Source organism: Chionomys nivalis, chromosome 22 (genome assembly GCF_950005125.1).
Source record: "Chionomys nivalis chromosome 22, mChiNiv1.1, whole genome shotgun sequence".
Taxonomy (NCBI): domain Eukaryota; kingdom Metazoa; phylum Chordata; class Mammalia; order Rodentia; family Cricetidae; genus Chionomys; species Chionomys nivalis.
In genome coordinates, this window is record NC_080107.1 from 40512539 (window position 1) to 40535502 (window position 22964).

Below are 22964 nucleotides of genomic sequence, written 5' to 3' on the forward strand. Positions count from 1 at the left end.
CATTGTCTTCCCTGAGAGCTGTTGATCTCTCAGTGCCTGGGGAGACTTTGGCATGCTTCCAGTTCATCTCTGGACTGGTCCAGAAGCCCTCAGTGCCAGGATTGTCTTGAGTTGTGCCCCGTGGGGTTCGGAAGCTGGGCCCTGGGCCACGGGTGTGCTTGTCACTCCTCCCTCCTACTCTGCCCCCTCTTATCCTCTCAATTCTATTCTGAGGTGACACTCTTCCCCCAGGTCTGAGTTCCTGCATCTGTCACTTCCTGGTTTCCCACAGCCCTCTGAGGATGCTGTACTTGGCCCTTCACTTTGTTAGTTCTGCCAAGAACATTTCTTTTGAACTCTGTTGGCCTCTGACTTGCAGGCCAGTGGGTTTGACAAGTGGGCTCAGATGCCACAGGACTCCTTAGTCAGAGCCAGGAGTTTGAGGGCCACTGCTGGGCCAAACGTGGACCCTGCCAACATTGACTTACTTCTTGGGCTACCCTTCCTGAACTGCTGAGGTCCTGTAAATCTCCAGGAGGCCAGCCCCTGCAGCTTGTGTGTGAAGTTGTATTGAATTCCTTGTTTTCATCTGTTGCCTACTTTCGGGAAAACTAGAATTCTCAGATCAGAAACCCTCACATGCTATTGAGAACAAATCTTTTATCACTGCACAGGAGATCAGAGGAAGGAAGACCCCCTCCGTGGCTGTTTGAGGGGAAATAGGGGCTATCGCTGACTCAAAAGAGTTTCTTCTGGGTCTATTACACCTTTTCCAAACCCCCAAGGCTTCAGGACGTCAGCTTCCACCTCCCTAGAGGACCCAAGTCTATTGAATTCATCACCATCACTAGCAGGGCTAATGGGCTGGGGGGGGGTAGATGATGAATATTTGGGTGATGGATAGATGGGTGAACACTGCATAGCTGTACCCCGAATGGGTAGATGGATGGACAGAGCATGGGTAGTCAAATAGATAGGGGACGAGATCCTGAGTAGATGTTGGGTATGAGGATGCATAAGGAGATAGATACAGGAATTACAGATCAGGTGATGATGGATGCATGGAACAAGGATGAGATCATACCTAGATAGACGTATGGATGAATGTCGATGAGAGATGAATGGATGGATGTTGGGATAGAATGATGAACACAGGTAAACGGAAGCATGGGTCATAGATTAGATGATGATGGATAATAGATGGGTAGATGCACGGACCATAGATGAGGCAATGGATGTATAGGTGAGTGGTTGCTGATGAAGGATAAGTAGATAGATGTTGGATAAGAGGCTGGGAGAAAGGCTCAGAGACTTCAGTGGGCACTGAGTGAAACAACCCCAATAGAGCTCAGGTGAGGTGAGGACAGGGAAGAAGTGGCTCCTTTCTGGGTTCTGTGAGCAGTGAGGTCCCTGTGGTAGCCGACCCTGGTGCTAGTTATGGCCTGGAGCAGAGCTAGAATGTTGGTTGTGCTGCCTCTCATCAGCTGGTTCCAAGGTGCTTATCTTCAAGTGGCTTGGGGAATGAGGGTTGTTAATTCGTCTCTTTCTGACTCTCAAAAATTATCCAGGCTGGTTCAGGCAGCTCCAACCTCCAGCGGGCATCAGTGTCACACTGGGCCATCTGTGGTTATACAGGAGCTTGTCGTTGGCTCAGGTTGAGTCTTCACTTTCTCCTGAGCAGCAGCTCACTGCAGGGCCCAGAGCTCTAGACAGGGACGTGTTCTCTATGCTTCTTGTTTCAAGAGCCTCCTCATGCGGTCACAGCTGGCCAGAGAGGCCCCGCACATGCTAGAGCATCAGCTCCAGTCGGGGCATACGGTGGGCCCTGAGTGAGCCAGTGGGTGCCCTTCCCATTTTCCCTGAGCCCATAGCAGCTCTGGAAACGTCCCTTGGCGTTGGTCCTAGACGTCTGGGACTGGGCCAGTGCTTTTGTCTCTCCACAGCTGGGGCTGCACGAAGTATAACTATACTTTCAATGGCTCATCCTCCGAGTTCCACTGGTGAGTTTGCTCCCGGCTCCCATACTGGACTGGGCCAGGAACGGGGTAGACAGGTGTGGTCTATGGGAGTTTAACTGGCTCTAGTGGAGCCAATGCCCACCTGAGGTCCATTAAAGTCCCTGGGGTATGTTCAGCTGCACCCTTGCACCCGGCTGAATCTGCACCGAGGATCTTCCCCATCGGAGAGGAGGAATTTTGAATGAAGCACATGTTTCTCCACTCACCCTCCACATCTGGATAGTGGGCCCTCACTACCTCGGGAACATTCTTGTGGAGCCTGAAGAGGAAGTGCCCTGACAGCTGTCACCCTGGCTGGGCCTCACCTCCCTTTTCTCCCTAGGGCTCCCATCCTGTGGGTGGAGAGGAAGATGACTTTGTGGGTGATTCAGGTGGGTCCCAGCCTACTCCTCCACCCTGTACAGTGGAGGCTGCTTGTGTGGATCACGAAGGAGAGGGCTTGGGTTAAGTAAGAGAGCATAAGTCCTATTCAGCAAGCAAGGGCCTCGGGCTCACCCATGAAGCAAGGGACTTAGGCCCAGTAAGGCCTGACAGCTCGTACTGTAGTTTTCCCGGACCAATGAGGGCATACTTCCCCCTTCATTTCTTTCCTGATTAGACCCTCTCCTTCCTGCTGACCCACCCTATCCTTACTGTATTCCTGAGAAATAGAAGTAGGGGGTCCGAAACTCAGGCCTGCTTCTGAGGGGGTCTTCCCCAACTATGTGCCAGAGGCCTGGGTCCCTAGCTGGAGGATCCCATAGGACTTACATATGCCTATAGCAGAGGCTCCATCCCTACCCAGGGCCCAAGGAGTACTGCCAACCGAGCCTCACGCCCTCACTGCCACTTCTGCCTCCTAGGGTGGCTTTAGTGGTGCTCTTACCACCCCCCTACTTCATTGGGACTGATTGTCCACAGGGTGCCCCAGCAGGGCAGGGATGGCGTCTAGGCTGCCTTCTACCAACCCTAAGGCTAGAGTAGCTGCCTGCAAGTCTTTCCAATCAAGACCATCTTACTTCAGCAGCAAGGGTGCAGGCAGCCCTGTACACACACACACACACACACACACACACAAGCACCCCGCTTTGTCAGGACTCTGCCTGCTGAGCCCCTCAGAGGTCAGGCCCTGTTCCTAGATCTGCTCCGAGTCTCTTTCCTTTCTTCACTCAGGTCATTGTGGCCACAATAAGCTTCTTAGAGACCATGCTCCTCATTTACCTCAGCTACAAGGTGAGTCCCTCCCTGCACCTACCCCACCCTGGTTTTCCACCATGCCCTTTCTCCACGGCCCCTCCCTTAGACCTATGATCTAACTCAGACTGCCCACTCCCAACCCTTACCTCTGCCTACCTTCCAAGCTCCCAGTTTCCTTCCCTGCCCCTGACTGCCCCTTGCTGGCTCTGAAATACCTCTGGCCCCCAGGGCAACATCTGGGAGCAGGTCTTCCATGTTCCTTTCGTCCTGGAGATGATCAACACGCTGCCCTTCATCATCACGGTGGGTGAGCCCCAGCCCCAAGCTCGGCTACCTGAGCCCGACCTGACCTCTCCCCCACACACCACAGGTCTTCTGGCCGCCTCTTCGGAACCTGTTCATCCCCGTGTTTCTCAACTGCTGGCTGGCCAAGCATGCGCTGGAGAACATGATCGTAAGTGAGTGCTGGCCCCTGTGGGCTCTTTGAGAACAGTTTCCCCACCTGCTGGCGGGACCAAGCGGTGTGGCCAGGAGACTGCCTGCCACGTGACACATTCCAGACTAGCCAGTCGTGAGCTTCCTCTTTCCCTGAAGACAGCTTTCCCAGGGCTGAGGAGAAGGTGGGACAGAGTGCGCAGAAGTGAGTAAGCACAAGCAGATTCGGGCTGCAAAATCAGGGCCGGAAGAATGCAGGCTCCGACTATTCCTATGGCCAGCCTCTGCTGGAATAAACCCATCTCCTGGAAGTGAAAGCCAGGATGACAGCTGTCTCCCTGGTGGCCTGCACCTTCCTGGCCAGATCCCTTGACTCAGCTCTGTCCCACTTGCACAGTGATGTAAGAGTCTTGAAGCCAAGGATGCTCACACCTATCTACTCTCTGGCACATTTTGCTCATCCTGAGACCAAGCTGAGGTCCGTGTGACCAGCACAGGGCAATGTTGCCCCTAGCCCTCCCCTGGGAAGGAATTATAACCAGATCTCTGCTTACTATGTGTGGGAGTGTCTATGGTTCCCGCCTTCTGATGCCTGCATTCTCTGCAGAATGACTTCCACCGTGCCATCCTGCGCACGCAGTCAGCCATGTTCAACCAGGTGCTCATCCTCTTCTGTACCCTGCTGTGTCTCGTCTTCACGGGGTGAGTGCCCTAGTCACCACATGGTCGCATCGGGTAGCTGTGGAAGACTGCAAGCCTAGAAGATAGATCAGGGGCAGTGACAGAAGGGGCACAAAGAGAACTGTAGAATTTAGCTCCAAACTCTTGTGTCCGGAGATCAGGGACACAATGGCACAACATCTGACCTGCAGGCGCCTGCCCAACTGGCTGGGTTTGCAACTCTCAAAGGAATTGACCCCTGGGCTGAGTGTGGGCCCTTTGGTTTGAGGTCCATCTGAGAACGGAGTCTAGAAGCAGCCAGGGTCTCTTGGAGGGTCACTTAGAATGGGGAGCTTCTGGTCACATGGGCAGACCTTCCAACCTCCTACATCTGCCTGTGGAGTGGCCCTGTTCCATGTCCCCAAGAGGCCCAGTCACCCCTGCTATTCCTCAGGCAAGGATGAGCTGGCTAGGAGTAGCCGCAGGTCCTGGAGGACAGGTTGGCAGGGCTTGGGGCAGCCCCACACCATCCCTGCTACAGCCATACTCCTTTGTGGCTGAAGTGCACCCCTCACCATGGCAGCCCCACCGCCTGCTACTGAATGACATCACCTATGGGTGCTGGGCATTCAGACCCAGCTCTACAACCTCACTCACTCAGTGTCCCAGTGATCAGGAGTGCGTCACTTCGGTCCTAGGTGATAGGGTCCCCAGGACTGGTAGAGCCTTACCCCTCTGGAAAGTGGGGAGGTGGGGAGGCCTGTGTCCATGTTCACAGCAGCCATCTCAGGCATCCCCACTCCACATTCTAGCCTTGTCTCTTACCATTCAGGTTCTCCCATCCATGGCTGCAGCCCCGCCCTCCCTGCTGCAGTCTACCCTACTGCTGCAATCCTTGATCCGCCTGCTGCAGCCTCCCCCACTGCTGCAGCCCCTGCCCTCCCTGCTGCAGCCTCCCCCTGCTGCAGTCCCTGCTCCTCCTGCTGCAGCCCCCCCCACTGCTGCAGCCCCTGCCCTCATTGCTGAAGTCCCCCCACTGAAGCCCCTCCCTGCCACTGCTGCAGCTCCTGCCCTCATTGCTGCAGCCTCCCCCTGCAGCAGTCCCTGCTCCCCCTGCTGCAGCCTCCCCCTCCCTGAAGCCCCTTCCTGCCGCTGCTGCAGCCCTGTTCTCCGGATTTCTAGGACCTGTGGGATCCAGCACCTGGAGCGGGCAGGTGGGAACTTGAACCTGCTAACTTCCTTCTACTTCTGCATCGTCACTTTTTCCACTGTGGGCTTTGGTGATGTGACACCCAAGATCTGGCCATCCCAGCTGCTGGTGGTCATCCTGATCTGTGTGACCCTTGTGGTACTCCCGCTGCAGGTGAGTCCCAATGCTCAACACAGGGACAGCCAGGAGTCATTCCATGAGGAGTGGCATGAGGACAGCAGGGATCTGTGGGGCCATGCACACACGTCGGAAGGTCGTTCCCAGGAGAGACTGGAGAGAAGGCGTTCCCTGTCCTGTGGAGGGTCATTGCAGAGGTTCCCCCTTGACTCGAGTCAACAGTGAATTGTTCTGCCTAAGAGCAACCGTGGAAGACAGGCTTTTCCTTCCAGAGGGTCTGAGGTGTGCCCAAGTGACCCCTCAAGAACCTATGCAGAGATGGATTGTTGGGGTGAACTTCACCCTCTTTCCCAACCACAGCTAAACAACTTTTAGGGCTACAAGGGGCAACTGGAAGCACCATTGCTGACCCTGAGCTCTGACCTTGGGCTAGTCCCACCTCTGACCTTGCCTAAGCCCAGAAGACACCCCCTTACTTCTCCCGGCCCCTGTCCTGAGACAGTGTGCTAATTCTGTCCCTGTCACCCATCACTGTCCTTCCAGGCCTCTCTCCCACACCTGTTAGCTTTTCTGTGTTCAGAAGCCGGTCCTGGAGCATTCTGCTTCGAACTGCTGGTCTGAAGCGTGTGCTGTGCTTCTAGCTGGTGGCCTCAAGCATTCCACTGATAGCTGCTAGTCTGTGGACTCATTCCTTGCCTTGTTTAAGGGTCCTGCCCTTCTCCAGGCAGTTGAAGTTTTAACGAGGTTAATACACCAAACTTTATCTTAACGTTTTCCTCTCTTACCTGAAAAGGCCTCTTCTTCCCTCCGCTGTAAGTCTGTTTTCTTGCAAAAGTTTTAGGTTATCTCTTCACATAGAGGTCCAGGCCCACCCAGAACAGAGTGTATATGGCAGGATGGTGATGGGCCTGGTTCAGCCCAATGTACATCCCTCCATCCCCCCAACTGCACCTCAATTCCTGAGGCTGTGCGTAGAATACCCCGGAAGACATCTCCAACCCTCCCTCCTCCCATTCAGAAGCTTTTGGGGGCCTTGCTAGTCTGTGTAAGATTTCTAATTCCCTGGCCAGGCCTCGGGTAGTTCCCACCTGTAATCTCAGACTTAAACAGGTTCAAGACCAACTCCCCATGTGAGGATTTTATGAGAGTCATATTGACACACGTGGCAGGGACCAGGCTGTGGCTTTAGCATTTCCTAGCAAGTCTCTGACATTCCTGGGGCTTTGCAAATGAGCCACCACACCTAGCTCAAAAACCTGACAATTTTGTTTTGTTTTTGTTTAGGGTACAAAGATCTTATTATGTTTCCTGGGGTCACATTTAATTTTATCCTGTGTACACCTTGCTTTTCTACTTGTAAGCTCTACTAGTGTTAGTGTGTGGGGTGTATATCCAGCAAACTCTGCTGGTCACTGGTCGGCTTCCACAGATTGCTCCTGAAGAGTGATGGCCCACACTTCCTCTCCAATCCTTAAGCTTCTGAGCTCTCATTCTGATCGCCCTCTGACAGCCTGCTGAGTTTGGGGAGATGCCCCTCCTCTGCTTAGAGACCTTTTTTCTCATTCCAGTTTGCTGAGACCAGATTTTTTCATGATTTATTTATTTATTCAATGTGCATTGGTATTTTGCCTGAATGTATGTCTGTGTGAGGATGTCAGATCCCCTGGAACTGGAGTTACAGACTTTTGTAAGCTGTCATGTGGGTGCTGGAAACTGAACCTGGATCCTCTGGAAGAGCAGCCAGTGCTCTCAACCTCAGAGCCATGTCTCCAGCGCGTAGAATTTTTAAAATACTTTTTATCAGTCCAATTGAGTATTTTCTCCTTAAATTGTTAGGGTCATAGATTTTATATATACAGGGTTTATTGTTTGGTTGGTTCTTTTTTTTTTTTTTTTTTTTTTTTGAGACAGGGTTTCTCTGTAACTCTGGATCTAGCCCTTGTAGACCAGATTGGCCTTGAATTCTCAGAGATCCACCTGACCCTGCCTCCCAAGTGCTGGGATTAAAGGCATGCACCACCACTGCCCGGCTTATATACAATTTTTCTTTTTTACACATTTAAACATTTATACAATTGTCTAATATTAACCATCCTTGAGTTCCTGAAACATAACCTATGATGTTCTACAGTGCTATGCTGGAGCCTGTTGAATTTTGTTAGGTTCTGTTAGTTAACCTCGCATCTGAGCTGGGACTGTGCTTCCCTTAATGAGTCATCACACCCAAGATGGCTCTGCTTTGGTCCCCCTGTGCCTCAGAGTCCCCAGGGCTGGAGTGTGCAGGTGTCTCTGGAGATGTATGGAAGGTGGCCACACACTATGGAGCAGCGCCTGTCCCCCACAGTTATGAAGGCCACAGGTCCCAAATCTGATGTCAGTGGTTTGGTTCTCAGAGGACTCTAAAGGCGTGGGGTGAGCCTTGCCTCCGCTCCCAGCTCTCAGCGTCTCTTGGCTCACAAATGAGTCATTCCAAACTGTCTGCCCTGCACATGGCCTTTCTTCTGTTGCTCACCCCCTCCCCCTCCCCACTTCCTTTCTTCTTGCTGGACTGGGCACCCATATCAGCTTCTGCAGTATGGGCTTTGATGGCATGGCGTCCAAGGTTTGCTGTCAGAGCTCCTGGTGGTCAACCGATCAAGATCGTGTCAGGTTCCTGATGCAAAGGCCACACCCTGATTGCTACAAAAGCCCCCTTTTATCTTCCCAAATGAAGTCACATTCCTAGGTTCCAGGAAGACGTCTTTCTTGGGCGCCCCCTTCACCTACTATAGGTCCTGTCCATACTTCGCTGCCCACCCCCTCTACAAAGCCATCAGAGTTCCAGCCTGGCTGCTCATCTTGTAGCCCCACCAGCTCTTCGGCGATTCATCCTGACCCAGCAGAAGTTGAAGGCAGTGCCAAGGATGGGTCCGTGGACAGGCAGCCGAGCCCAGCCATACGACTCTCAGCCTCCATTTTCTATCTGAACTCCCTCTGGATACCTCAGCCCCTTTGCCAGCTGAAGATGGGCCACTGCCCCAGCAGCCCCAGAGTCACTTTGAAATGAAGATGGAATGGAATTCTTTTTCGCCTTCTCAGAGGCTCTGAGACCCCGAGGCTCACTCTCCTCTATGGGGGCCTAAGGTTGAGTGTTTAAGACTCAATGTTCAAACACTTAGATAACAGGTGTTCTGAAGGTCAGAAGGAAGCTGCAGGGGGCTAGCGGGAGCCCTGGGAGATCCCATGGTTGTGGTGGCCTCTTAAGCCTACCCTCCACCTTATGGGCATCTCCATATGACCATGCGGTCCTTGTCCCACCTACAAGGACCCATGGGTATTGGATTTAGTAGTCACCATAATTCAAGATGATCTCAGGTCAACAGATTAAAGCTGCAAAAACCCCCTTTTCCAAATCAGCTCCTGCCTCAAGATTCTGAGCAGACATATACTTTAGGAGTCACTGTGAGTCCTTTGAACCCTTCATTAAATCTCTGAGCCCCTCACCATAGCCTGAAAGACAGGCACTCTTCTCATACTTTCCAAGTGAGGAAGCTGAGACCTGAGAGAGGACAGAAGCAAGCCCAGGTTTGTCCAGCAGCAGTGCCCTGCCATGGGCCACCAAAAGGGAGCTCCTGTGTTCCCCAGTCCGAGGGTCTTGAACTCCCCATGGACCACCTGCAGGGAGCCCCCATGTTCCCCAGCCCGAGGGTCTTGAACACCCCATGGTCTATCTGCAGGGAGCCCCTGTGCTCCCAGCCCGAGGGTCTTGACCACCCCTGGCCACAGGTCTCCTTGCGAGGACCTGTAGAAGTGAGATGCAGACTTCAGAATGGCCACAGCGGTCAGGGTCTGCTGCCACAGTCCACTCAAATGTGCTAAATCTATGTCTGGTTCTGATGCTCAAGATGAAAAAGGCAGTGGGCATCTGACCTCAGAGCCACATGCAGGGTGAAGCCTTGGGCAGAGCCAGTGCCATGCAGCTCACGTGGCCCAGGCAGATGGGAACATGGCAGTTCTTGTAACTCTTCCCACCCAGCCCTAGAGGACTCCACTGGCAAGGACTGAACGTGTGGTGTCTGCATCAGGACCTCATCTGGTCACTGTTAGAAAGAAATCCCTAATTTTAGTACTGAGGGTTTCCTAATACTGTCAGGAAAGCTGATAGGCAGAGCCAAGACTCTGTCCAGATGTCAGTGTATAGACTCTGGCACCCACTACTGGCCATATAACTTCTAAGGCCATGAGCTAGACTTCCCATGGCTGGAGTCACACACCACAGTTTCTGATGCCTCTTTATATATGCCATCTCCTGGTCCTGCTCTGGTTTCTGCCAAGGTCACCGTCCCCATCACTTCTACATCCTGCCAGCCAAGCAGGCCTATGCTTACTCTCTGCCCTTAGCACCTGCCCCAACCTTCTGTGTCCCCCACTGGATGCCAGTGTTCACCCCCTCTCTCCCCACAGTTTGAAGAGCTTGTCTACCTCTGGATGGAACGGCAGAAGTCGGGGGGTAACTACAGCCGCCACCGAGCACAGACAGAAAAACATGTGGTCCTGTGTGTTAGCTCCCTCAAGATTGACCTCCTCATGGATTTTCTAAATGAGTTCTATGCTCACCCCCGGCTCCAGGTAAGGCTGTAAAAGCTGTAGGCACCCCCTGGGGAGCCTCAGATTTTTCCCAGGTTCCCAGAGCAGTCAACTCCTCCCTCCCCTCGCCCCCACTGTGCAAGACTGTCACATGCTTGAGCAAGGTACCTGAGCACTCTAGTCCCTGGTTATTGTATCTGGTGTGTGTTTGGGCGAGGCCTGTGGTGGTCCCATAAGGCCCTGGGAATGACATCATCAAGGAAACAATACAGGCTGGGGGGACAGGATCCGGCTCAGAGGCACTGACTTTCAACCTGGCCAGCAGGACTACTACGTGGTCATCCTGTGTCCCTCCGAAATGGATGTCCAGGTGCGCAGGGTACTGCAGATTCCCCTGTGGTCCCAGCGGGTCATCTACCTCCAGGGCTCTGCCCTCAAGGACCAGGACCTCATGCGAGCCAAGTGAGTGCTGGCCAGGACAGCTCAGCCAGACCTAGGCCTGACCCCACAGGGAGTCCCCGGGTAGAAGTGGAACCGTGACAGGCATGGCTTGGCACAGGGCCTGAGGCCGGCAGGGGTCCCAGGTGGAGGCAGGGCCAGGGTGGGTGAAAGGTCAGGGTCTGGGCCCAGGTGAGCAGGACCCTAGAGTTTGTCCATCCCTCCCTGCTGGTCGCGGCTACACAGCTCACACCTGGCCAAGCTGTGTTCTTCTGCTGTGGGTCTCGCCTTCGGGCATCTTTCCCTCTCTTGCTCTGAGTCTGGGGATTTTTCTCTGTCAGATTTCAGGAAGCTTAAAATAGACCAGGGGTGGGGGAAAAACCTGGCTTCTGAGAGTCAGTGGTAAAGACACGAGGGCTCAGGGTGGCTCTTGATTTAAAGACAGTGTCTTGAGGTGACGAGAATGTGCTGTTAACGTGTAACTGGGCTGCACTACTGCACCATCTGGGACTCTTCCCCCAACGCCTCCCATGCCACATTTTCATTCCAGAAGGTTCCTGTACCCTTCCTTGTGTGGTACAGGTGGTGCATGGCCAAGGGCAAGCAGGACAACAACCCCAGTCTCTCATCCCCAGAATCCTGAGCCTCGGCTCCCATGGGGATCCTGCCCAGTTCACATGAGACTGTAGCTGCTTGTGTCCAGCTCTGGATTGGTAGTCAGGACAGAGGAAGAGGCACCCACGGCTTTTGTGGGGCAGGCGTGAGACTTTACTGCCCTGCTTGTTGGGTAAAGGTTTCTCCAACCGGCTCTCAGCAGGGTCAAGTTGTTTCTGTAGCCAGTCTCCTGGGAACCTGGAAGGAGTTAGGAATGACCACCCAAGACTGGGCTGCTAAATAGTCAAGCAGAAGAGGAGACAGGCTTTATGGTCCAACTTAGGGTGGATGGGAGCCCAGGAGACAGGCCTCAGATGCTGGGCGGTGCCCCACAAAAAGTCAGCTGCCCTAGGGCCTCGGTCATTAGCACCATTGAGACAAGCTCTCAGGAGGACCCACTCTTTCTGGCCCTAAGCCTCTGACAGCTGTAAGCAGAGTCCAGAGTATGGATGGATGTGGCAGAGCGTGGCTTAGAACCCCCTCTTGGGCACCATCATGCCACAGCTTGGGGACCCTGGCCAATCTGTGTCTCCAGGGCAGGCTTGGCTCGTGGGCTTTGTTCGGCATCTGAGCTTCGACTCTGCTATGAGTGTCCAGACATCCTGACCTGTCCAGAATGTTCCAGGAGGATCTGGGGAGGCTAGGAGGCCTGGGATGCCCTGCAGGATTTGATGCTGGGACCTGCTGGGCCAGGCCTGACTACCTTAGCAAGGCCCCCTGCTAGGCCATCCTCTCTCTCACCCTTCATACACTGGGCCCCTCCTGACCTCTTGACCTCCTGACCTCCTCCTGGGGAGGCCCTCTGGGTCTGTAGCCTCGCTCAGCAGCTGGTGCTCTGCAGGATGGACAACGGAGAGGCCTGCTTTATCCTCAGCAGCAGGAACGAGGTGGACCGTACAGCTGCGGTGAGTTCAGACACACTCCCCCCAGCCTGCGCTGCCTGCCTACCCTCAGCGGTAGGCCCTCCATCACCAACCACACCTCCCCCAGGATCACCAGACCATTCTTCGAGCCTGGGCTGTGAAGGACTTTGCCCCCAACTGTCCCCTCTACGTCCAGATCCTCAAGCCCGAAAACAAGTTTCACGTCAAATTTGCTGGTGTGTTTGGGGCCCTGTGGCATCATGGGCATGCAGACTGCAAGGGGTTGAGGGTGGGGGTGAAGTAAAGTATTCTTCTCATAAGCTCAAGGAGGGTTCATCCTGGGGAGAGCATGCCCACCAGATCTCTGCATCAGAGAATGGAGAGCTACCGGGGGGTAGCCTTGGCAGATGATCTGGCCTCTACCTGGGGCGGAGATCGGTGGGAACAGGAGCCAGAAGTGGTGTGGGAGGCAAGGACACTATCTGATCAGAACCTCTATGGCCAGAACCCATGGTGGGCACCTGGGAGACAGGTAAGGGCCCACCTGGGTAGAACTGGAGTGGCCCCAGAAACACGGTTGCACCTTTGGGATTCAATGTGCAGCTCGCCAAGGTGCTGAACTCCTGCTGAGTAGGAGCTGGCTGCTCAGGCTTCCAGGGGCACCGAACAGGAGAGCCTTGACACATTCAGAAAGACTTGGGTGCTATGTAGGGGGTACCACAGACAGCAGGGGTGGCAGGCACTGACCCTGCAGTCCCCACAGACCACGTGGTATGCGAGGAGGAATGCAAGTACGCCATGCTGGCCCTGAACTGCATCTGCCCGGCCACCTCCACCCTCATCACCCTGCTGGTGCACACGTCCCGTGGCCAGTGAGTGCCCTGTGCCAGACCGACTACCACGCCCTGGCCGTCCCGACCAACCCCACAAGGCAGGGCGGGCTCCCTGGAGGAGGAGGGCATGTAGTGGGCAGAGGTCTGGCACAGGAAGGGGGTCCAGGGAGATGCAGGGTGCATTTAACCAATTGGGTAGGAGGGCCAGCCCTGACTGAGGGTGATAGCCTCCTAACCTTACCCTGCTCCTCTGGTAGGGAAGGACAGGAATCTCCAGAGCAGTGGCAGCGCATGTATGGGCGCTGCTCTGGCAATGAGGTGTATCACATCCGCATGGGCGACAGCAAATTCTTCCGGGAGTATGAGGGCAAGAGCTTCACCTACGCAGCCTTCCACGCACACAAGAAGTACGCGGGACTCGGGGCTGAATACAGGGTTGGAGCCCGTTGTCCCCACCATCACTCTACCCAGAGCCAGGTCAGCAAGGGTGGGCCCCTGGGGCAGGAAAGTCACAGAATCTCAACCAAGGACAGCATAGCTTGGCTCTGCCTACCTGGTGAGGACAGCCAAGTCAGGACATCCCAGAACAAGGCTCATGTAAGAACCTGCCACATAACTTCTTCTGAGGCTGCCCTGGGGTCCTTAGGTCCCCAATACCCGAGAAGAGGGCTTGTCCAAGAGGTCCAAGTGGGGTCCCTGGGAGGAGAATGAGTAGTTCAGGAGGGCAGCCTGAGCCACAGGGTGCCAGGAGTGACCCTGAGCTCCAGGCCATGTCTGCTCAGGTATGGTGTGTGCCTCATTGGGATGAAACGTGAGGACAACAAGAGTATCCTGCTGAACCCGGGGCCACGGCACATCCTGGCCGCCTCTGACACCTGTTTCTACATCAACATCACCAAGGAGGAGAACTCAGCTTTCATCTTCAAGCAGGAGGAGAAGCAGAAGAGGCGGGGTCTTGCAGGGCAGGCACTGTATGAGGGGCCATCCCGTCTGCCAGTGCATAGCATCATTGCCTCTATGGGTGAGCTGGGGCAGCATGCAGGTGGTAGGTGGGTGGCTTCCAAAGGTGTGTTTCACACACCACCTGCCACTGGGCAGGAGACCCCTGACTCCTGAGGCTCGGCTCTTTCTTGGACAGTGTGAGCCTCTCCAAGCCTCGAGTTGTAGATCTGTCTAATTGGGGTACCCCTACCAGTCAGAGTTCTGGTGAGCATCAGTTACCTGGGTTACTGAGAGCCTGTGGGCTACTGTAGCAGTTAACTACCAACCAGAGGCCCCTGTAGTTCTATCAGCCCAGAGCATCCCTTGAATAGATGAAAGCCTTGGCATCCACTAGGGGTAGATTGTCTGAAATTGGCCGCAGCTTAGCCTCAAGGCTCTTCCCAGGGACTGCTGACTTCCTGAGCAGGGCTGGGCCAAAACTCAGAAGGTGGTTCTTCTGGCATGTTTCATCCCCTACCAGCCCTTCAGGGGACAGCAGGGAACAGGAACAGGTCATTTAAACTCTCAGGCCACAGACCGGCAGGTAATCCAGGGCAATCACCATCTCATATGGTGCTAGACCCAAGCTGTGAACCTCAAAACAAGTTGACGCTAATAAGTGCCCACCGTATGCCCAGTCTAAGTGGTCTCTAGGGACCGGGTGCTTTGACTCTGTGGTACACATTCTCAGCCATGTGTGACATGAGCCAGCAGCTGCCTGGCTCTGAAGTCACTCCCGCAGTAACAGCTTGCTCTGGCGGTCAGGCCTGAGGGAGAGCTTGAGATTGGGGCTCTGCTGCTCAGCTCAACCTCCATCCATTGCTTGTATTTGCTCACGCCCATGCCTGAGATGGAGTGGCTCAGGAAGCCCTTCCACCCACTCCTCAGTTCTGGCCCACAGAGGCTATGAGTTGCATCCTTGAGCCAGCCAACGACCCCCAAGCTAGCAGCCCTGAGCTGAAGTGGGAGCAGCAGAAACCAGCAAATGCAAAATGGCCACGCTGCTCCTGTGTTCCTAGGTGCCCACCCTCTCTAGCCGTGTCCTTAAAGTGGATCGACCAGTTTCCCATAAGCCTCAAGGGCCCCACCTCAGGAAGTCAGAATCAGTCACAGCAACCAGTATGGATGGGGCCCTGGCTGGGGGCCAATCACCACCCCTCAGGCCCCCCCCCATGTCCTGAAGGGGAAACTGAGACTCAGGGATGTGCTGAAATTCCTAAGGCCACACAGCTGGCCTAGAGAGTGAGGTAGGAAGGGCTTCTGGTCAGGTTCAACCCTTCTGTCCAGGGACAGTGGCCATGGACCTGCAGAACACAGACTGCCGGCCCTCCCAGGGTGGCGGTGGTGGCGGTGGCAGTGGCAGTGGCAGCGGCAAGCTGACTCTGCCCACGGAGAATGGCTCTGGTAGTCGGCGCCCCAGCATCGCACCGGTCCTGGAGCTGGCAGACAGCTCAGCCCTGTTGCCCTGCGACCTGCTAAGTGACCAGTCAGAGGACGAGGTGACGCCCTCAGACGACGAGGGGCTCTCTGTGGTTGAGTGAGTGCCTAGTGGGGCTTGACTTTCAGTGGGAGGGAAGGGTCCCCAGTGCTGGGTATGGTGGCAATCCCTGCTTCACAAATGGGTCTTCTGGGTGGGGCCAGGGAATCACCCCAAGCCTAGTCCTGGGGAGCACTCGAGAGCATGCTGGTAGAGATGTACTAGGCTGCTACCCTCCCCCTGGCCTTGCTGGAGTCAGAGATAATGGGACTCAGAGGCCGCATTCAGTGGCCTATAGAAACAGCGTGGGTGATGGGGTAGCATAGCCCCATGACATCTCAACCACTGAGCTATCTGCCCTCGGTTATTCCATGAGTTGGGATAGAGCCAGGAAGTGAACCACAGACATTCTTGAGCTAACATCACAGCTGGATCAGATTCTCTTGGTACTGCAGGGTATGGCACCTCGTTTCAGGCGGGAATTCTTGGGGCAGGGTCTGTAGAAGTCACTAGCAGGTGATTTGGCTAGACCTTGTCCAGAACCAGAGACTACAAGCCTGTCTCCAGTGGACATCCTGGCTGGGGTCTGAGGCCAAATCTTCCTGGCTGAGACCAAGAGGGACATTAGTAAGTCCTCAACAGTTTAGTCACCCTGACCTCAGTTAGGGCATCCTCCTTTTGGGAGCTGCTTTAAGGTTGAAGGGTCAATGGTGGGTCTCCCAGATCCTGTAAACAGAAAGTACATGGGTCCTTGTGGCTGTATCCCTTGAGGTACATGGAAACAGAACTAGAGGGCTGTGGCCAGGGCCCAGTGTCAAAGCATGAGCACTGTAGGGTGGGGAGGAAGAGAGGCAGTCTTCTGAGAGGCTAGTGCAGCCCACTGGAGCCCAGGCCCAGGTACCTGTCTATCACCTGGGGTGCCATGGACATCCCTCAGTGGGCTGGTGATTACAGCCCTGGTGTTCTCAGCTTCTAGGCTCCAGAGGGGGAGGGAGGGAGAGAGAGAGAGAGAGAGAGAGAGAGAGAGAGAGAGAGAGAGAGAATATGAACATGTGTTTGTGTGTATGCACATGGCATGTGTATGTACATGTGTGGAAGTGGGTGAACATTGCTTGTATGTGCATGTGTGTAAGTGTACACGTGTGTATGTGTGCATGCATCTGTTGCTGTGTTTTCTTCCATGTGTATACGTGTAAATATCTGCACTGAGTGTATTATGTGTGGAATTTTTCCCCGGGGACATAAGGGGTCCCATGGGTTACAAGCTACCTGCTGGTCCCCCATCTGAGTAGCTCAGGACTGACCATTGGAGCCCTCCTTGGGTCCTGCGGAGGGGAGTGGTAACAAGTGGCCCCTCTGCATCCCACCTCAGCCTGGGCCATTCTAGGACCTTGGTGTACCTGTCCCAGCCCTAACCTGGGATGCAGGGACAGGTCCCTGAGGACTTGTCTCTTGTGACTATCCCAGCAGATGTAGGGATTAAGAGCTGGGAGACGGTAAGGCATCTCTCTACTAGTACCAGGTGACTCCATGAATATTCCAGGTAAAGGGTACCATGCTGTGGTCCCTGTCTTCATCCAGGTACGTGAAGGGCTACCCCCCCAACTCACCCTACATTGGCAGCTCCCCGACCTTATGCCACCTCCTGCCTGTGAAAGCTCCCTTCTGCTGCCTGCGGCTGGACAAGGTAAGGCTGAGTCTCTGTAGTGGCACCCTAGACTCTGCTGTGGCCACCATGTATTTCGGGGGTGCTGCAATTGAGCAGGAGCAGACCCCCCTCTACCTCACCCACTCGCTCTCCGCCTCCCTGCTTTGAACTCACAGCTGCCTTTTCTGAACAGGCTGAAAGCAGGTTAGGACCCCCGAGCCCTGAGCCCCCAAACATCTTGCGTGTTCCCAGAAGAGAATGACTACTTCTCTCCTCATATAGCCCATCCCCAGAGTCAGGCAGAGCCGGGGTCTCCTGCTGGGGAACCCAAGGCTCCATAAGTCTTGTCACTCTTTAAGTCAGCACATGCCTTCCTGCCTCCCTGGGATCCCTTGTTGACCTCTGAAGAGCTTGGATCCTGTGCTCAGTGCGACAGAACTCCATCTGTGATCGAGTCAGCCCCTGCATCTGGGCTGAGCATCCTGAAGTGGGGTGGGGCTCAGTTGGCTGCATCTCTGGCCATGCTGTCCTGCTGTGAAAGTGACTGTCTCTACGGTTCAGTCACTGCCGAGATCAGGGCAGGATGGCGTCTAACCTTCCCCACTCTGAATCAGCTCTCTTAATTCTAGATCCCGCCAGTCATTCTCCTTAGCATGTCGCCAAGGAAACCATCCTTTGCACTCACGCGGTGGAGGCGCATGGCCTCTTGTTTTTACTCAGGGCCCATACTCGTGTTGTTTTGGGATCTGAGCCCTTTGATGCTTGTCAGCCTCTCACACTTCCTCCCTGCGCATGCCCAGCTATAGACTGGGACCAGGCACCTCCAACTGAGGTCTGACTCAACTTAGGGAAAGGGGCCTGAGGAAACAGATGGATCAGATCAGATGCTGTCTGAGACCTTGATTCTGGGCTCTGCGGTGGGCAGAGCTAGGCACTGGACTGTGTGAACACTTATCGTGCACACACATGTGTACACATGACTTGGCCCTCTATTTCTGTAGCTAAATGCTGCAGTGACTGGCTTACACCCAGCTTTGTGGGACACTGACTTTAGTGGCAGCTAGCAAGATGAGCCCTGGTGGCTGGTGGCCCAATATCTACCCAGGGCTCCCCTGTGCTCCCACGTTGCACGCCCCTGTTGTTGTTGGCCCACCAGCTTCTCCCACAGCCAGGGTGGTTGCCCAGCCTGGGTTCCCTCACATCCCCAGGGCTGCAAACACAACAGCTATGAAGATGCCAAGGCCTATGGATTCAAGAACAAGCTGATTATCGTCTCTGCTGAGACGGCGGGCAATGGGCTCTACAACTTCATCGTGCCGCTGCGTGCCTACTATCGGTCTCGCCGGGAACTCAACCCCATCGTACTGCTGCTTGACAACAAGTGAGACACTGTGGACTCCCGTAATGCCTTTTTCCTTGCTGGGACTGCTGGCCAGTTCCCTGCTGTCTTCTGTGGCTATGCCTTCTGTATCTTGATGACCTTAGCAGCTTCCTCCTCTAATTTCTCCTGTAACCTCTTTACATCACGTCCCCACAACTTGACAGTTCCAGTGGCAGGACCACAGGGATCCCCAAAACCATAGCTCCTTTCCTCCGAGGATCCGGAAGCATGGCAGTCAGAGCCCAAGGTCCAGTCTTGGCTGTATAACCTCAGCAAGTCCAGGGCCTCAGCTTCCCCTAGGTTGAATAAGTGGCAGAACTTTTGGCCTTAAGTTCCCCTCAGTCCCATGTTTTGGGGGGGCCCAAGAGTGTGGGGAGGATAAAGCATAGAGCAAGTGACACCTCTAGCCCTGCTGTCCCCACAGACCTGACCACCACTTCCTGGAGGCTATCTGCTGCTTTCCCATGGTCTACTACATGGAGGGTTCCGTGGACAAGTAAGATGAGAGCAGCCACGGCCACGGTGCCTGCTGTCCCTCCACCGTCCTCCCCCAGAGCTCCTCAGTGAGCACTCAGCCCAGACCCGGGGAAAGAGAGGGAGGTTGAGAGGGACTCGGTGTATGACGGGGAGGGGAATCCATCACCATAGCCCTTGCCCTGTGCAGCCTGGACAGCCTATTGCAGTGTGGAATCATCTATGCCGACAACCTGGTGGTGGTGGACAAGGAGAGCACCATGAGCGCCGAAGAGGACTACATGGCAGATGCCAAGACCATTGTCAATGTTCAGACCATGTTTAGGTGAGCACCTGACACCTGGGAGCCAGGCTTCCTACGAGGTCTCCACAGAAATGGATATGGAGAACCATGTGTGAGAACCGCTGTGAGAACCCATAGCCCCAACCAAAGGACCCACCAAAGTCCACAGACCTGACCATGGGGCCCAGAACAGACCTCACAGTCCTGACCATGGGGCCCAGCGCAGACCCCACAGCCCTGACCACGGGACCCACCATGGTCTCCAAAGCTATGACCATAGGACCCATCAGAGTCCACAGACCTCACCACAGGACCCACAAGAGACCACACTTCTATGACTACAGGGACCCCAACACAGACCCCATAGCCCTGACCACAAGATCTACCAGAGACCAATACCCACGGCTGTAACAGACGCAATAGAGGCCACCCAGTCATGACCACAGGACTCACCACAGACCCCCAGAGCCCTGGGATCGCCTCAGACCCTCAGCCCTGACTGACCACAGCCATACGACCCACCACAGACCCCCAGACCCTCAGCCCTGACTGATCACAGCCATACGACCCACCACAGACCCTTAGCCCTGGGACTGCCTCAGACCCTCAGCCCTGACGGGAGGACAACTCTCCTAATCCCTCCCCCAGGCTCTTCCCCAGCCTCAGCATCACCACAGAGCTTACCCACCCTTCCAACATGAGGTTCATGCAGTTCCGTGCCAAGGACAGCTACTCTCTGGCTCTTTCCAAACTGGAAAAGGTAAGTGGGCCCATCCTGGTGGGTCAGCCTTTGCTAACGGGAGCCCAAAGAGGTTATGAGCAAGGTGAGAGAGAATGGGCTTCTGTCCCTGTAGGAGCCAAGGAGATAAGCTCAGCTGATGCAAGGCTCTCCTTGGGGGGCTACTTCCCAGAGCACCTGCGAGTCAGTGGTAATCCTCTCTGGGATCGGCCAGGAACTGGTACCAGACACTGCCTCTGTCCCAGCTCTGAGCATCACAGAGTGAGGAAAGCCTCGTGCTTCTGACTGTGGAATTTGTAGGAGGGGTCAGCTCCATGGAAGGTATCGGCTAGGCCAGATGTGGAACTCGGGGACACAAGGGACTCAGTAAGGCATTAGAGACTCGCTAAGGACCCAGGAATCCACTAGGAATCTGGGAAACTACGGGACTAAGGGGGACAGGTCACTGTCTATGTTGCTCTGGTGTGTGGTGGCTGTGGCCACAGCTGCTATCCACACAAGGGATGGCCAGGCACTGGGGTGAGGGCAGCGGAAGCCATGTGTTAAGATGAAGACAGCAGAGGCCAGGTATGGAAGAGGCAGCCACAGCCGCCAATGCCTGTTGCTCTGTGTGAGTCCTAAGCTCAGCCTGGACCAGTGTGCTTATAGAGAGCTGCCAGAGGCCAGCATGGCTGACTGAAGAAGGCAGGAATTGTCTGGGCCATGCCTGATTCCAGACATCAGGCAGAACAGACAAACTCTGGGGTTTCTTACTGCCCATGAGCACAGAGCTGACTTGTAACTAGGTCAAAGTGGAAGTGGCCCATGGGAGCCTGTCTGTGTAGGCTGCTGTCTGGCTGAGCCAGAGAGGCATGAGGGAGCCAGGCGGGCAGAGGACCAGACAAGTGTGACTCGTACTGTCCAGCTTACCCCATCCCTGGACTCTGCTTTCTCCAGCATCTGCATCCACACTGGAAAGGGTCAAGGGATGCCTAAGCAGTCCAAGGTGCTAGGTTCTCTGAGTGGCCACTCAGACCATGGCCCCACATCTCACCAGGGTCCTCACAGTGCGACTGAGGGTAGGCCAGGCTGGTGTCCTGTCATCGTGGAGCCTGTGTCCCTATACACAGTCACACCTGGGGCAGCCCTGCTCCTCAGGGGCCTCGAGGAAACCCGGGAATGGGTGAAGGCAGCCTGCACAGACAGTAACTGGTTCACACAACCGGGCCCTCTGTGGCAGATGTCAGCAGTGAAGGGTGGGGGTTTCTTTTATCCCCTCCCCGTAGCATGGACCTGGCGGCTGGCCCATCTCTGCATCCTGGACTTGTCCGCTGTTGTCCGTCCCAGGGCAGTGAATGGTCCAAGGCCCATCATGTGGCTTTATCACAATAGGGATGGCAAGGACAAACTGAAGAAGTCAGAACACGGTGGTAGCGAATTCATGGATGCTGAGGGGTTGGGATCCCAGAACACGGTGGCAGTGAACTCATGGATGCTGAGGACTTGGGATCCACAGTGGTGGTAGTGAATTCATGGATGCTGAGGGGTTGGGATCCCAGAACACGGTGGCAGTGAACTCATGGATGCTGAGGACTTGGGATCCACAGTGGTGGTAGTGAACTCATGTATGCTGGGGGGTTGGGATCCACATTAGTTGATGTCCTGGGTCCTGGGCAGACGAGATAAGGAAGAAGATGAGGAGGCTGCTGGTGTTGTGGCTTCCTGGGGATGGTAGAATCCTCAGTCATACCCACTGTTATGGCCTGCCTATCACTGAGCACCAAGTTTTGTAGGATTGCCCACACTGAAGAAAAATGCCCACTCCTTGTCTGAAATAGAAGGGAACACTCTGGAAAGAAGCTAACATTAGCAACCCTCCTTCCCCTTCCTTCCAGTCTCTTTGGACCTGTGGCGTGATCCCTTCCTGATTAGTGCTGTCCTTAGGAAAGCCAGTGGAATGCTTGAGTTACCACCGTGGTTCACCTGCACATGGTGCACACCAGAGTGGGAAGATAGTGGCCGTGACTATGGAACTGTCACATGGTACAACCATGTCTCATAGCTCAGACATACATGGTTCTTCGTGGGCCAGTCAAGCCCACACATCCTAGCCCCACTGTTTCGCTCTCCGACCTCACCCCCCCCCCCCGACACTTGCCCTCTTCTATTAACTGGAGTGCAAAGAAGGACAAAATGAAAGGAATTTTTGCCACCTTGTCCTGTGTGCTTCCTTCCGTCACTGGGAAGGTATGACTGGTGGAGGGGTCACTGATGGAAAGGCCCAGCGTGTGTGAGGCCCTAGATTCCAAATACAGGACGTATCTCACAGGTTCTGGGTCCCAATTTCTTCTCAGAGCCCAAATTCTCCCTAGGCTCTGGGCCTGAGTGTGTCTGGGGAGATGAAGCTGGATATTCAAACCTGCTGGCCAGAAGTCTGTTGATGTATGCAGACACACATCCAAATATACATATACCATGCACACACTACACTCAGCACATGCATGCATACCATGCACCCATGCTCATGCTACACATGCATACAAAAATGCATGCATGCCGTACCACACATACATGTACACACATATGCATACACATACCACACAGAAACACACTCTATGTACATATCCTTACTCTGATGGCCACCTGTAGTCCTATGTGCCATCTGAGGACCCCTTTCTTGCAGCAAGAACGGGAGAATGGCTCCAACTTGGCCTTCATGTTCCGCCTGCCATTTGCTGCTGGTCGAGTATTTAGTATCAGCATGTTGGATACACTGCTCTACCAGGTCAGCTGGGATGTGGAGGAAGGTGGGCAGGGTCCCATGGTCCCTGGACCAGAATCCACAGTTGCTCTCTACCCAAGATCTGGTCCCATTGCTCTGGGCAGTTCTCCCCCAGAGACGTATTCCTGCTGGAGCAGCAGGTCTAACTGCCTTCAGAGATGCCCTGGTACCACTCTGGGGGTTTAGGGTCCTGGTCCTTTTTAGATCTTATGTGCTGGGCTGGCAGGCAGGTGGCTTCTGAGTGCGCTGAGGCTGGAGCATCTGCCTCACG

At 54.8% G+C, this 22964-nt stretch overlaps 1 protein-coding gene across 11 annotated transcripts in view; it reads left to right on the plus strand.

The window, feature by feature from the left end:
* Positions 1–22964, plus strand: part of Kcnt1 (potassium sodium-activated channel subfamily T member 1) — a 60559-nt gene that overhangs the window by 29210 nt on the left and 8385 nt on the right. For 4 of the 11 annotated variants that reach the window (XM_057754538.1, XM_057754539.1, XM_057754530.1 and 1 more), the window contains 21 exons: positions 1923–1979; positions 2320–2368; positions 3150–3209; positions 3402–3476; positions 3544–3627; positions 4216–4310; positions 5451–5631; positions 10039–10203; positions 10487–10623; positions 12095–12158; positions 12244–12352; positions 12880–12988; positions 13207–13356; positions 13732–13970; positions 15218–15467; positions 16989–17094; positions 18264–18436; positions 18861–18932; positions 19101–19235; positions 19842–19953; positions 22595–22696. In XM_057754538.1, the coding sequence (XP_057610521.1) occupies positions 1923–1979; positions 2320–2368; positions 3150–3209; positions 3402–3476; positions 3544–3627; positions 4216–4310; positions 5451–5631; positions 10039–10203; positions 10487–10623; positions 12095–12158; positions 12244–12352; positions 12880–12988; positions 13207–13356; positions 13732–13970; positions 15218–15467; positions 16989–17094; positions 18264–18436; positions 18861–18932; positions 19101–19235; positions 19842–19953; positions 22595–22696 (2524 nt within the window). Of the gene's footprint in view, positions 1–1922; positions 1980–2319; positions 2369–3149; positions 3210–3401; positions 3477–3543; positions 3628–4215; positions 4311–5450; positions 5632–10038; positions 10204–10486; positions 10624–12094; positions 12159–12243; positions 12353–12870; positions 12989–13206; positions 13357–13731; positions 13971–15217; positions 15468–16988; positions 17095–18263; positions 18437–18860; positions 18933–19100; positions 19236–19841; positions 19954–22594; positions 22697–22964 lie in introns of all 11 variants that reach the window. The other 7 variants (XM_057754535.1, XM_057754534.1, XM_057754528.1 and 4 more) reach the window with 3 other exon arrangements.